Here is a 14311-nt window from a genome sequence, read left to right on the forward strand (position 1 = left end):
TTGGGGATTTTTACACACAGACCAGTAATAGACTATTATGAAATTTATAGCTGCTTCCATTTGATATTAAATGAGAGGTTTCTCTTTTAAAAATTAAGATATGTACTTGTAACAAATTAAGATGCATCAAAATATCAAAATGCCAATTAAGCTTCATACACAGAGATTAGTACTGTTACTGATTTTTTTTTTTTTGTACCAGACATTGAACCCAGGACACTGAACCACTGAGCCATATCCCAGGCCTTTTTTATTTTTTATTTTGAGACAGGGTCTTGCTAACTTGGATCTTGCTATGATTTGGGTCTGGAATGTCTCCCAAAGTCTTATATGTCAAATTTGGGATTCCTGGGAAGTAATTAGATCACTAAATTGCTAAGGCTGGCTTTGAACTTGTGATCCTCCCGCCTCAGTCTCTGAGCCACTGGGATTACAGATGTGTACCACTGCCCCCGGCTCTTGGTGATTTTTCTCCTCCTCCTCCTCTTCCTTCTTCTTCTTTTAAATAATTTCAAAATATCTACAAGAAGTATATATAAAACTTCTATAATTAGAAAATGTAGTTAGAATTCCATTTAGGATTTTCATCATTGCCAAGATTTAGAATGTATCTTCATTAAATTCCACTCAGATCAAATTTTCTAATTATTTGAATGTTTTTATCAAGTTCCCAGACACACATATTAGGGAAGAAGATGGAATTAGAAATTACACAAGTTCCCCTGTTTATATAGGCTGAACACTTTCTTATTTTCATTTTCTCAGTGGTGCCAGATCAATCTTGGCATTTATGAAAGTATAATAATTCATATTAATGATTATTATTATTGTAATTTGTCTCCTCATATTTCTACCTTAATTCAGAGTAGGATAGTTTTCCCTTAAGCCTGTGAGTTTTTCATTATAGAGTGACCTATTATCTATAGTTGCATTTTCCACAGTCTGGATTACTTGCAGTCAAACTTGGTTTGAAAACATTAAATGAAAAATGCCAGAAATAAACAATTCATAAGTTTTAAATAGCATGCCATTCTAAGTAATAGAATGAAATATCATGCTGTCTGGCTCCATCCTGCCTGGGACATGAATTATTCCCTTGTACAGAGGATCCACACTGTATATGCTACCAGCCCATTAGTCACATAGAAGCTGTCTTGGTTATCAGATCCACTGTCTTGGCATCACAGTGCTTGTGTTCCAGTAACTTATTTTACTTAATAATAGCCCCAAAGCACAATAGTAGTGATGCTAGTGATTTGAATTCAGTAAGTTATAACTTTTATTTTATTACTAGTTATTATTATTGATATCTTACTGGGCCTAATTTATAAATTAAACTTTATCAGAGGCATATATATATATATGAAAAAAAAAAAAAACATGGTACATATAGGGTTCAATGCTATCCCTGGTTTCAGGGGATCTTGGAATTTATCCCAAGGATAAGAGATGACTATTAAGCAGTAACAGACCTGAGTCCCTAAAATGGACATGATCCCAGCCTCTTCAGGAACTCAGGGGGAAAAAAGAACACAGCATCAGTTTTCTGATAGGACAGGAAGACCATGTGCAGGACATCGCTCCCCAGTCCCACCCCAACACCCACCTTCACACTCATTGTTCTGCTCCCATAGTGCCGGCTGCCAGGGTCTCTGATTGTAGCCCACACAGCAGTGACTGCAGGTCTCCCCACAGGTGTGGTGCTGGCATTCACACTGGAACCTGGGCATGGGGGCAAAGCATATCTCAGTTATTGCAAAGTTTTGATTAAGGTCAGTTGTTCCTGTGTGCAAAACATGAACAGAGCTGTGGGGTCATCCATGGGCCATTCTCTAAGTAATTAGGAGAACAAAGCATTCTTTATACATTATTTCAAGTCCCCCCATAACCTGCTTGTTATCTACATTTTATAGATAATAAAACTAAGATTCAGAGGTATTAAGATGCTTGCCAAAGGTCAAGCAGCGATACGTGGAGAATCAGATTTCAAACCAAAATTGACTCTGAAGCCTCAACTCTTTCTTCTCTATCACATCATGGCACAATAAATGGACAAATGAGCAAGCAAGTGCCGAGATTCCCGGGATGCACTATCACCTCTTCAACAATATCCCAAGGAGTCCTGTGAGAAGTCCACTCGAGTCTCTTACTCTCAACCTGTGATCATACACAGAGATTTACTGACCAGGAAGCACCTACTAAAAAGACCTCGAAGGCCTTTGCTCTCACCGGCTGTCCCCTCTTCATCTCAAGACCACGAGCTGAGATCACTCAGAAGAGATGAAGCTAGAAAAATCTGAAAAATCTAACATCTGTCTTAAATTTCAATCCAAACTAAGGTCATAGCCTTGGTTTGCATCAGAACTCCAAGCTTTGAGCTCCCGTTCATCTGTACTTGAAAGAAGATTCAAAACAGTTGCCTAAGAAGGCTCTTAACTAGGTCTGTGGGGACTCCCCAACAGGACTTGGGCAGGTGGGATGGTGTGTCTTTAGCCATACTCCTAAGAGCAGAAGTGTCATCCCTCTTTCTGCCCAACAGCCTGAAAGCCACAGATGTAGATTTAACTGGTGGCATATAACAGCTGGAGTCCAAATGGGATCTTGTCAGAGAGGAAATTTCACCTCATTGCCAATGAAACACTTGGCATATGCTGGGTTGAAAAATATTTAGTAAAGTTGCTTGAAGAACATATGGTCCAGCTATACTCATAGGGAAATTGAAATTGAGCACAGCAAATATAAAAAGAAAAGAAAGAAAGGCTTGTGAACCTGTCTGAATTATATGGCACCCCCTAACTACTCTCTCAGCCCAGGCAGAAGGTTATTTAGAAAAATTATCCTTTCATCTGCTATAAAATTGTTATTAAAGATGTTGTTGATTAAACTGTGGAATCAATCTGGATGCCCTTCAGTAGATGAACGGATAAAGAAACTGTGGTATATATACACAATGGAATATTACTCAGCATTAAAAGAGAATAAAATTATGGCATTTTCAGGTATATGGATGGAGTTGGAGAATATCATGCTAAACAAAGTAAGCCAATCCCAAAACCAAAGGCCAAATGTTCTCTCTGATAAGTGGATGCAGATTTATAATGGGAAAGTGGCATGGGGAGAATGGAGGAACTTTGGGGAAAGGCAAGCGGGGAGGCAGGGGAGCATGAAGATAGACAAGATGTTGGAATGAGTTGGACATCATTACCCTAGGTACATGTATGACTGCACATATGGTGCAATGCTGCCTTGTGTACAACCAGAGAAATGAAAAGTTGTGTTCCATCTATGTACAGTGAATCAAAATGCATTCTGCTGTCATGAATAACTAATTAGAACCAAAGAAAGAATACAAAAAACAATAAGTGTTGGCAACGATGTGGGGAAAAAGGTACACTCATAGATTGCTCGTAGAAATGAAAACTGGTGCAACCATTATGGAAAGAGGTATGGAGATTCCTCAGAAAACTTGGAATGGAACCACCATTTGACCCAGCTATCCCATTCCTTGGTTTATACCCAAAGGACTTAAAATCAGTATATTACAGTGATGCAGCCACATCAATGTTTATAGCAGCTCAATTCACAATGTCTAAACTATGGAACCAACCCAGGTGCCCTTCAACAGATGAATGGAAAAAAAAATATGCGAGATATATATATATATATATATATATATATATATATATATATATATATATATATATATATATGATGGAATATTACTCAGCCTTAAAGAAGAATCAAATTATGGCATTTGCTGATAAATAGATGGAGCTGGAGAATGTTCTCTCTGATATGTGGATGCTAATTTGCAATGGAGGTGGAGCTAAGGAAGAATAGAGTTACTTTAGGTAAAGGGGGATGAAGGAAGGGGAGAGGGTATGGGGATAGGAAGAATAGTAAAATGAATTAGACATTATTACCCTATGTACATATATAACTATATAACCAGGGTATTCTACATCATGGTATAACCAGAAGAATGAGAAATTATACTCCATTTTATATATATGATGTATCAAAGTACATTCTACTATCATGTATAACTAATCAAAACAAATAAAAAATTCTTTTAAAAAAAGATATTGACTAGAGAGTCTGTTTCATGATGCTCTCTCTACTCAACCCCCAGAGGAAAATTATCTAGTTCTAATATCTACAATCATGCTTCTCTTAAGTGAAGGATTGCTTTTTATATTGTGATCATAGTGAAATAGGAACGTGAGCAGGTTTCCCTTATTTAGTTGACTGCTAGGATGCTCAGAATTGAATGTGTAATCCTTCTTCCTGTCCATGCATAACATCAGCATAGTCTACATCCTTGGCTAAAGCCACCTTCTGCCTGGTTAGCAACTAACTTTACCCATTATGCAGCCTTGGCTCCCTCCACTAAGTCATTGAGTCTCCTTATACACACCATAAGATATGTTCCTATTCATGGGTGTGGTTTCCATCAGCATTGGTTCAAGGTCAATCTTTGGGCAGAAGTGAATCAGGAGGCAAAGAAAGAAAAGGCAGAGTGGACAGATGGTGAACTGAGCTTTCCCCAAGGCACAGGGAGGTACTTGAGCCATTAACCACTGGGTCAGAAGCCTCTAGGTCTGGCCGGGTCAACGTGGTTTGGAAGCTCTTCTAAGCAGGAAGCTCAGCCCCTCCCTGGTGGCTTCTAGTTCTTTCTCACATGGCACCATTTTGTCCCAGGGCACCATTTTGTCCCAGAGATACTAAATGAACCTTTCTCTCCCCAACTCAAAACTTATCTGCTCTGGCTCCTAGTGTCCTGGGACCCTCCTATCCAGGAGGTTACATGGTGCAGATAGATTAGTCATTAACAAACAGGTCCTTGCTAATTAATTGTTGGTTGTTGAGTGGATGGGCCCTTTCAGACGGCACCCTTGATCCCTGAAGGAGGGACGGCAACATTAGGGTCTGCAGCTGGTCAGGAAGAAGGGTTCCACCCAGCACACCACACAAGCTGGTAGTGGGCAACTCTGCCCGAACACCAAGCGAGGCCTAAAGATATATAAGCCTGGATCTGGCTAAAAGTAAAATCCATCTCTCACAGGGACTTGTACACACAGAAAATTATTACTATACCCAGCAACCAGCTTAATGGCCAGTCTTTACAGATATTCCTCTTGGGGTGGTAATACAAATAGGTAAAATTGCTGACCATTTAACATTTCAGATCTATGCATGTTATGGTTTAGATAAGAGGTAACACCAAAAAGCTCATGCGTGAACTTTTATCCTACAAAGATAGTAAGAGGGGAAATGGTTGGGTTATGACGGTCTTAACCTAATCAGTGAGTTAATCCACTGATGAGGATTAACTGGGTGATAACTGTAGACAAGTAGAGTGTGGCTAGGTCCCTGGGATATGCCTTTGGGAGTATATATTTTGTCCCTGGTGAGCAGAGTCTCTGTCTGCTTCCTGATTGTCATGGCCTGAGCTGCCTCCCTCTTCCACACCTTTCTACCATGATGTCCTGCCTCATCTCAGGCACAGAGCAATGGAGTCAGTCATCTATGGACCGAGACCTCTGAAAATCTGAATGCCCAATAAACTTTACCTGCTCTAAAACTGTTCATGTCAAGTCATTTGGTCACAGCAGCAAAAAAGCTGACAAAAAAATAATGCATCCTATTGTATGCAAAATATACCTCAGTTTTTTAAAAGCAAAAATAGGGCACATGTATATTGGCAGCAGACTTAGTCCCAATAGCCAAAAGATAGAAGCAATCTAGGTGTCCAGTTATGGGTGAATGGATAAACAAAATGTGGTCTATACATATAAATAGATATTATTTCGGCCTTAAAAGGAAAGGAAATTTTAACACATGCTCAAGATGGATGAACTTAAAAACATGTGAAGTGAACTAAACCAGTTACAAAAAGACAAATGCTAGATGATACCACTTCTTTGAGGTACCCAGCATAGTCAAATCCATAAGACCAAAAATAGAGCTGGCAGAAGGGTAGACGGGTAGTTCTGAAAATGGACACCAAGTTTCAGTTTTGCAAGACGAAAAGAGTCGTAGAGATTGGTTGAACAACACTGTGAATGTACTCAACACTACTGAATGGCACACCTAAAGATGGTTTAGAATGGTAAATTTTGCAATGCATAATTTAAAAAAGAAAGAATTTGAAAATGTGTAACCCCAAGGTGACAATGAAGTCTTACTTTTCTTGTCAACTTTATCATTTATTAATGGCTTGCCCAACTGCACCAGGTAGGTCATGAAAGGAAGCTTAAATCCTGTGGTTTGCATTCAGGATCACCTCTGTTCAGGATGGTTCACAGTGAACCTTCCCTTGTAAGGCTGGAGAAACGATTGCATATTAAAAACAGACTGCTGACTAGAATCCAACTACACTCTCAAATTACATAAGTAGCATAAAAGAGCAACAACAACAAAAATTGTCTTCAGAGGAAAAAAAGTAGTTTGGAAAAAGACAGGAAATGAAAGTGGTAATTGTTTCTGAAGAGGAAGAAGAGAAAGTTCTAAGATAAATTCCATGAAAATAACAATAGAGCTCCTCAGGCTGTATCTAGAACCCTCATTCTAGAGGACTCCAATTATTACTGGATTTCTGTGACCACTGTGGTCAAACAGTGGCCATAAAATTTAAGTATTTAAGATATTTGAACAATGTCTTTCGAATAAATACTCAAAATTCATTATTGCTCCAGGTTACTCTTGGTATCAGCCCTCATTAATTACTTTTGGTATGAGTCCTTTTGGTACCTTCCCTCACTCCCCGCAAAAGAAGACATTTATTTCAACTCAATGTTTTCTAATATAATTTGAACTAGAAAGGAGGATTATTTAAACATATTTAGAAAGGAGATGATTTAGAACCAAATTTTCATCATTAAGCTCCTTGGCATAGGCAGAATTTGAATGGGTCTGAAATCCATTGGACTAAATCATCACCTGCTTAATGGCAGTCATACAAGATTTTCTGAATGGAGAGTATGTTCACAGTAAGCCGGGCCCAGTGTGTGCTCTTGCTTTCTCTGCCTATTCCATCTTGAGATGGAACGTGTCCAACATGGCAGAAACCAAAAACCAAATGAATGTAAAAAATCTAATTGTAGTGGGGTAGGGGGCAGAAAACTAATGGCTTCTTGGGTTTGGGGATTTAGTGGCTGCATCCCATATTATCCAGAGAGCACTGAGATCGATTAGTGACATCTGCTATGGGCCCAGTGGTGGTCTGGGGAAGGAAGTAGAGGGCTATTGAACCTGAAACATTCTTATTGCGGGCAGGAATCTAGAAATATTTAATGGGATGCAAACATCCACTGGAACAATTAGACTCATTCATGGCAGAAACAGTCCGCCCGGTGTACTTACCGTTTTTCAGGATTATTTGCATTGCACACTTCAGCGTGGCCATTGCAAACACACCGCCCACCGATGCTGATATCCTTTATGCTGTAATAATACTGTACAGAAAATGGAATGGGTCAGTTTCACTATACAGAAACATGGAGTTTTCTTACCAAACTTATCCCATATTTGTGTTGGTTCAACTTCTCTTTTTTTTTTTTTTTTAATTTTTTATTGTTGGCTGTTCAAAACATTACATAGTTCTTGATATATCCTATTTCACAATTTGATTCAAGTGGGTTATGAGCTCCCATTTTTACCCCATATACAGATTGCAGAATCACATCAGTTGCACATCCATTGATTTACATATTGCCATACTAGTGTCTGTTGTATTCTGCTGCCTTTCCTATCCTCTACTATCCCCCCTCCCCTCCCCTCCCCTCCCCTCTTCTCTCTCTGCCCCCTCTACTGACATTCGTTTGTCCCCCTTGTATTATTTTTCCCCTTCCCCTCACTTCCTCTTGTATGTACTTTTGTATAACTCTGAGGGTCTCCTTCCATTTCCATGCATTTTCCCTTCTCTCTCCCTTTCCCTCCCACCTCTCATCCCTGCTTAATGTTAATCTTCTTCTCATGCTCTTCGACCCTACTCTGTTCTTAGTTACTCTCCTTATATCAAAGAAGACATTTGGCATTTGTTTTTTAGGGATTGGCTAGCTTCACTTAGCATAATCTGCTCTAATGCCATCCATTTCCCTGTAAATTCTATGATTTTGTCATTTTTTAATGCAGAGTAATACTCCATTGTGTATAAATGCCACATTTTTTTTATCCATTCGTCTATTGAAGGGCATCTAGGTTGGTTCCACAGTCTTGCTATTGTGAACTGTGCTGCTATGAACATCGATGTAGCAGTGTCCCTGTAGCATGCCCTTTTTAGGTCTTTAGGGAATAGACCAAGAAGGGGAATAGCTGGGTCAAATGGTGGCTCCATTCCCAACTTTCCAAGAAATCTCCATACTGCTTTCCAAATTGGCTGCACCGATCTGCAGTCCCACCAGCAATGTACAAGTGTACCCTTTTCCCCACATCCTCGCCAGCACTTGTTGTTGTTTGACTTCTTAATGGCTGCCAATCTTACTGGAGTGAGATGGTATCTTAGGGTGGTTTTGATTTGCATTTCTCTGACAGCTAGAGATGTTGAGCATTTTTTCATGTACTTGTTGATTGACTGTATGTCCTCCTCTGAGAAGTGTCTGTTCAGGTCCTTGGACCATTTGTTGATTGGGTTGTTTGTTCTCTTATTGTCTAATTTTTTGAGTTCTTTGTATACTCTGGATATTAGGGCTCTATCTGAAGTGTGAGGAGTAAAGATTTGTTCCCAGGGTGTAGGCTCTCTATTTACCTCTCTTATTGTATCTTTTGCTGAGAAAAAACTTTTTAGTTTGAGTAAGTCCCATTTGTTGATTCTAGTTATTAACTTTTGTGCTATGGGTGTCCTATTGAGGAATTTGGAGCCCGACCCCACCGACTGTAGATCGTAGCCAACTTTTTCTTCTATCAGACGGCGCGTCTCTGATTTGATATCAAGCTCCTTGATCCATTTTGAATTCACTTTTGTGCATGGCGAGAGAAAGGGATTCAGTTTCATTTTGTTGCATATGGATTTCCAGTTTTCCCAGCACCATTTGTTGAAGATGCTATCCTTCCTCCATTGCATGCTTTTAGCCCCTTTATCAAATATAAGGTAGTTGTAGTTTTGTGGATTGGTTTCTGTGTCCTCTATTCTGTACCATTGGTCCACCCGCCTGTTTTGGTACCAGTACCATGCTGTTTTTGTTACTATTGCTCTGTAGTATAGTTTGAAGTCTGGTATCGCTATACCGCCTGATTCACACTTCCTGCTTAGCATTGTTTTTGCTATTCTGGGTCTTTTATTTTTCCATATGAATTTCATGATTGCTTTCTCTATTTCTACAAGAAATGCCGTTGGGATTTTGATTGGCATTGCATTAAACCTATAGAGAACTTTTGGTAATATCGCCATTTTGATAATGTTAGTTCTGCCTATCCATGAACAGGGTATATTTTTCCATCTTCTAAGATCTTCTTCTATTTCTCTCTTTAGGGTTCTGTAGTTTTCATTGTATAAGTCTTTCACCTCTTTTGTTAGGTTGATTCCCAAGTATTTTATTTTTTTTGAAGATATTGTGAATGGAGTGGTTGTCCTCATTTCCATTTCAGAGGATTTGTCGCTGATATACAGGAATGCCTTTGATTTATGCGTGTTGATTTTAGATCCTGCGACTTTGCTGAATTCATTTATTAGCTCTAATAGTTTCTTTGTAGACCCTTTTGGGTCTGCTAGGTATAGAATCATGTCATCTGCAAATAGTGATAATTTAAGTTCTTCTTTTCCTATTTTGATGCCTTTAATTTCTTTCGTCTGTCTAATTGCTCTGGCCAGTGTTTCGAGAACTATGTTGAACAGAAGTGGAGAGAGAGGGCATCCCTGTCTTGTTCCAGATTTTAGAGGGAATGCCTTCAGTTTTTCTCCATTCAGAATGATGCTAGCCTGAGGCTTAGCATAGATTGCTTTTACAATATTGAGGTATGTTCCTGTTATCCCTAGTTTTTCTAGAGTTTTGAACATAAAGGGATGCTGTACTTTGTCGAATGCTTTTTCCGCATCTATCGAGATGATCATATGGTTCTTATTTTTAAGTCTATTGATGTGGTGAATAACATTTATTGATTTCCTTATATTGAACCAGCCTTGCATCTCAGGGATGAATCCTACTTGATCATGGTGCACAATTTTTTTGATATGTTTTTGTATCCGAGTGGCCAGAATTTTATTGAGGATTTTTGCATCTAGGTTCATTAGAGATATTGGTCTGTAGTTTTCTTTCTTTGAAGTGTCTTTGTCTGGTTTAGGTATCAGGGTGATGTTGGCCTCGTAGAATGAATTTGGAAGTTCTCCCTCTTTTTCTATTTCCCGAAGTAGCTTGAAAAGTATTGGTATTAGTTCCTCTTTAAAGGTTTTGTAAAACTCTGCTGTATACCCATCCGGTCCTGGGCTTTTCTTAGTTGGTAGTCTTTTGATGGTTTCTTCTATTTCCTCAATTGATATTGGTCTGTTTAGGTTGTCTATATCCTCCTGACTCAATCTGGGCAGATCATATGACTTAAGAAATTTATCTATGCCTTCACTATCTTCTAATTTGTTGGAGTATAAGGATTCAAAATAATTTTTGATTATCTTCTGTATTTCTGAAGTGTCTGTTGTGATATTGCCTCTTTCATCCCGTATGTTAGTAATTTGAGTTCTCTCTCTTCTTCTCTTCGCTAGCATGGCTAAGGGTCTGTCGATTTTGTTTATTTTTTCAAAGAACCAACTTTTAGTTTTGTCAATTTTTTCAATTGTTTCTTTTGTTTCGATTTCATTAATTTCAGCTCTGATTTTAATTATTTCTTGCCTTCTACTTCTTTTGCTGTTGTTTTGCTCTTCTTTTTCTAGGATTTTGAGATGAAGTATGAGATCATTTATTTGTTGGTTTTTTCTTTTTTTAAGGAATGAACTCCAAGCAATGAATTTTCCTCTTAGAACTGCTTTCAATGTGTCCCATAGATTCCGATATGTTGTGTCTGTGTTTTCATTAATCTCTAAGAATTTTTTAATTTCCTCCTTGATGTCTTCTATAACCCATTGATCATTCAGTAACCTATTGTTCATTCTCCAAGTGATGTATTCTTTTTCCTTCCTTCTTTTATTGTTGATTTTCAGTTCCATTCCATTATGATCAGATAGGATGCATGGTATTATCTCTACTCCTTTATATTGTCTAAGAGTTTCCCTGTGACATAATATATGATCTATTTTTGAGAAGGATCCATGTGCTGCTGAGAAAAAAGTGTAACTGCTTGATGTTGGGTGGTATATTCTATATATGTCAATTAAGTCTAGGTTATTAATTGTGTTATTGAGTTCTATAGATTCCTTATTCAACTTTTGTTTGGAAGATCTGTCCAGTGGTGATAGAGGTGTGTTGAAGTCTCCCATGATTATTGTATGGTGGTCTATTAGACTCTTGAACTTGAGAAGAGTTTGTTTGATGAACATAGCTGCACCATTGTTTGGGGCATATATATTTATGATTGTTATGTCTTGTTGGTGTATGGTTCCCTTGAGCAGTATGTAGTGTCCCTCTTTATCCCTTTTGATTAACTTTGGCTTGAAATCTATTTTATTTGATATGAGTATGGATACTCCTGCTTGTTTCCGAAGTCCATATGAGTGATATGATTTTTCCCAACCTTTCACCTTCAGCCTATGTATGTCTTTTCCTATCAAATGCGTCTCCTATAGGCAGCATATTGTTGGGTCTTGTTTTGTGATCCATTCTACTAGCCTGTGTCTCTTGATTGGTGAGTTTAAGCCATTAACATTTAGGGTTATTATTGAGATATGGGTTGTTGTTCCAGCCATATTTTTTTATTTATGTTACTAAACATGGTTTGTTTTCCTCTTTGATTATTTTCCCCCCTTTAGTGTCCTACCTCCCACTGTTGGTTTTCATTGTTATTTTCCATTTCCTCTTCCTGTAATATTTTGCCAAGGATGTTTTGAAGAGATGGTTTTCTAGCTGCAAATTCTTTTAACTTTTGTTTATCGTGGAAGGTTTTAATTTCATCTTCCATCCTGAAGCTTAATTTCGCTGGAAACACAATTCTTGGTTGGAACCCATTTTCTTTCAGTGTTTGAAATATGTTATTCCAGGATCTTCTAGCTTTCAGAGTCTGTGTTGAAAGATCAGCTGTTATCCTGATTGGCTTACCCCTAAATGTGATCTGCTTCCTTTCTCTTGTAGCTTTTAAAATTCTCTCCTTATTCTGTATGTTGGGCATCTTCATTATAATGTGTCTAGGTGTGGGTCTCTTATGATTTTGCACATTCGGTGTCCTGTAGGCTTCTAGGATTTGGGGTTCTGTCTCATTCTTCAAGTCTGGGAAGTTTTCTCGTATTATTTCATTGAATAGGTTGCTCATTCCTTTGGTTTGAAACTCTGTCCCCTCCTGTATCCCAATGACTCTTAAATTTGGTCTCTTGATGTTATCCCATATTTCTTGGATGTTCTGCTCATGGTTTCTTAACAGTCTTGCTGAGCTGTCTATGTTCTTTTCAAGTTGAAATACTTTATCTTCATTGTCTGATGTTCTGTCTTCTAAGTGTTCTACTCTGCTGGTAGTATTCTCAATTGAGTTTTTAAGTTGGCTTATTGCTTCCTGCATTTCTAGGATTTCTGTTTGTTTGTTTTTTATAACCTCTATTTCCCTGTATAGTTGATCTTTTGCTTCTTGGATTTGTTTATGTAATTCATTGTTGAAGTGATCTTTCATTGTCTGATTTTGCTGTCTGATGTCTTCCTTGAGACTCCAGATCATCTGAAGCATGTATATCCTGAATTCTTTATCTGACATTCCATCTGCTGCAGCTATTACCTCTTCTAACGTTGAGTTGACCTGCATTGCTTGTGGTCCTTTCTTTCCTTGTCTCTTCATACTGTTCGCGTTCCTTTCTATTTGGTGAAACTGTTGTGCTATTGAATTTTCCCCCTATATATTTATATTGGTCTTGTATAGTTGCAAAGTCTCCCTCGCAGGCGCGGGCGGCGGCTCTGCCCCTCCTCCAATTGGGGCAATGTGCCTACCACGCCGGGAGGCCGCTAGGCCTGCTCTGCCGGTCGGTAGCAGGTCCGCCGACCTTGCAGGCGCAGGCGGCGGCTCTGTCCCTCTGCGGGCCGCTAGGCTTGTTCTGTCGGTGGTCGCAGTTCTGCCTACCTTGCAGGCGCGGGGGCGGGGGCGGCTCTACCCTTCCTCAGGCCACTGGGCCTGTTCTGTCTCTCGGTTGCAGGTCTGGCCTGTTCTGATGGTGGTCACAGTTCCGACTACCTTGCAGGAGCGGGGGGGAGGGGGCGGCTCTGCCTCTCAGCAGGCCACTGCTCCTCTTCTGCCGGTGGGTCACAGGCCCGCCTACCTTGCAGGAGTGATTGGAAGTTCTGTCCTGCCGCGGGCCACTGGGCCTTTTCTGTCGGTGGTCACAGTTCTGTCTACCTGGCAGGCGCGGGGGGTGGGGGGCGGCTCTGCCCCTCAGCAGGCCGCTGGGCCTGCTCTGTGCGTGGTCACAGTTCCCTCTACTTTGCCGGTGCAGGGGGAGGGGGCGGCTCTGCCTCTCAGCAGGCCGCTGCTCCTCTTCTGCCGGTGGGTCGCAGGCCCGCCTACCTTGCAGGAGTGATTGGAAGCTCTGTCCCGCCCCGGGCCACTGGGCCTTTTCTGTAGGTGGTCACAGATCCCCTACCTGGCAGGCGCGGGGCGTGTGGGGCGGCTCTGCCCCTCAGCAGGCCACTGGGCCTGCTCTGTGCGTGGTCACAGTTCCCTGTACTTTGCCGGCGCAGGGGGAGGGGGCGGCTCTGCCTCCCAGCAGGCTGCTGCTCCTCTTCTGCCGGTGGGTTGCAGGCCCGCCTACCTTGCAGGAGTGATTGGAAGCTCTGTCCCGCTGCGTGCCACTGGGCCTTTTCTGTCGGTGGTCACCTTTCCACCTACCTGGCTGGCGCGGGGGATGGGGGGCGGCTCTGCCCCTCAGCAGGCCGCTGGGCCTGCTCTGTGCATGGTCACAGTTCCCTCTACCTTGCAGGTGCAGGGGGAGGGGGCAGCTCAGCCTCTCAGCAGGCCGCTGCTCCTCTTCTGCCGGTGGGTCGCAGGCCCGCCTACCTTGCAGGAGTGATTGGAAGCTCTGTCCCGCCTTGGGCCACTGGGCCTTTTCCGTTGGTGGTCACCGTTCCACCTACCTGGCAGGCGCGGGGGGTGGGGGGTGGCTCTGCCCCTCAGCAGGCCGCTGGGCCTGCTCTGTGCGTGGTCACAGTTCCCTCTACTTTGCCGGCGCAGGGGGAGGGGGCAGCTCAGCCTC

The 14311-nt window shown here is 41.0% G+C and overlaps 1 protein-coding gene across 1 annotated transcript in view; it reads right to left on the minus strand.

The window, feature by feature from the left end:
• Window positions 1-14311, minus strand: part of Lama3 (laminin subunit alpha 3) — a 247818-nt gene that overhangs the window by 175499 nt on the left and 58008 nt on the right. Inside the window, exons 6-7 of the mRNA XM_071602850.1 lie at window positions 7366-7457; window positions 1607-1722 (exon numbers count right to left, since the gene is read on the minus strand). Coding sequence (XP_071458951.1) covers window positions 1607-1722; window positions 7366-7457 — 208 coding nt within the window. The remainder of the gene's footprint in view (window positions 1-1606; window positions 1723-7365; window positions 7458-14311) is intronic.

Source organism: Marmota flaviventris, chromosome 16, assembly GCF_047511675.1.
Source record: "Marmota flaviventris isolate mMarFla1 chromosome 16, mMarFla1.hap1, whole genome shotgun sequence".
NCBI classification, from domain to species: domain Eukaryota; kingdom Metazoa; phylum Chordata; class Mammalia; order Rodentia; family Sciuridae; genus Marmota; species Marmota flaviventris.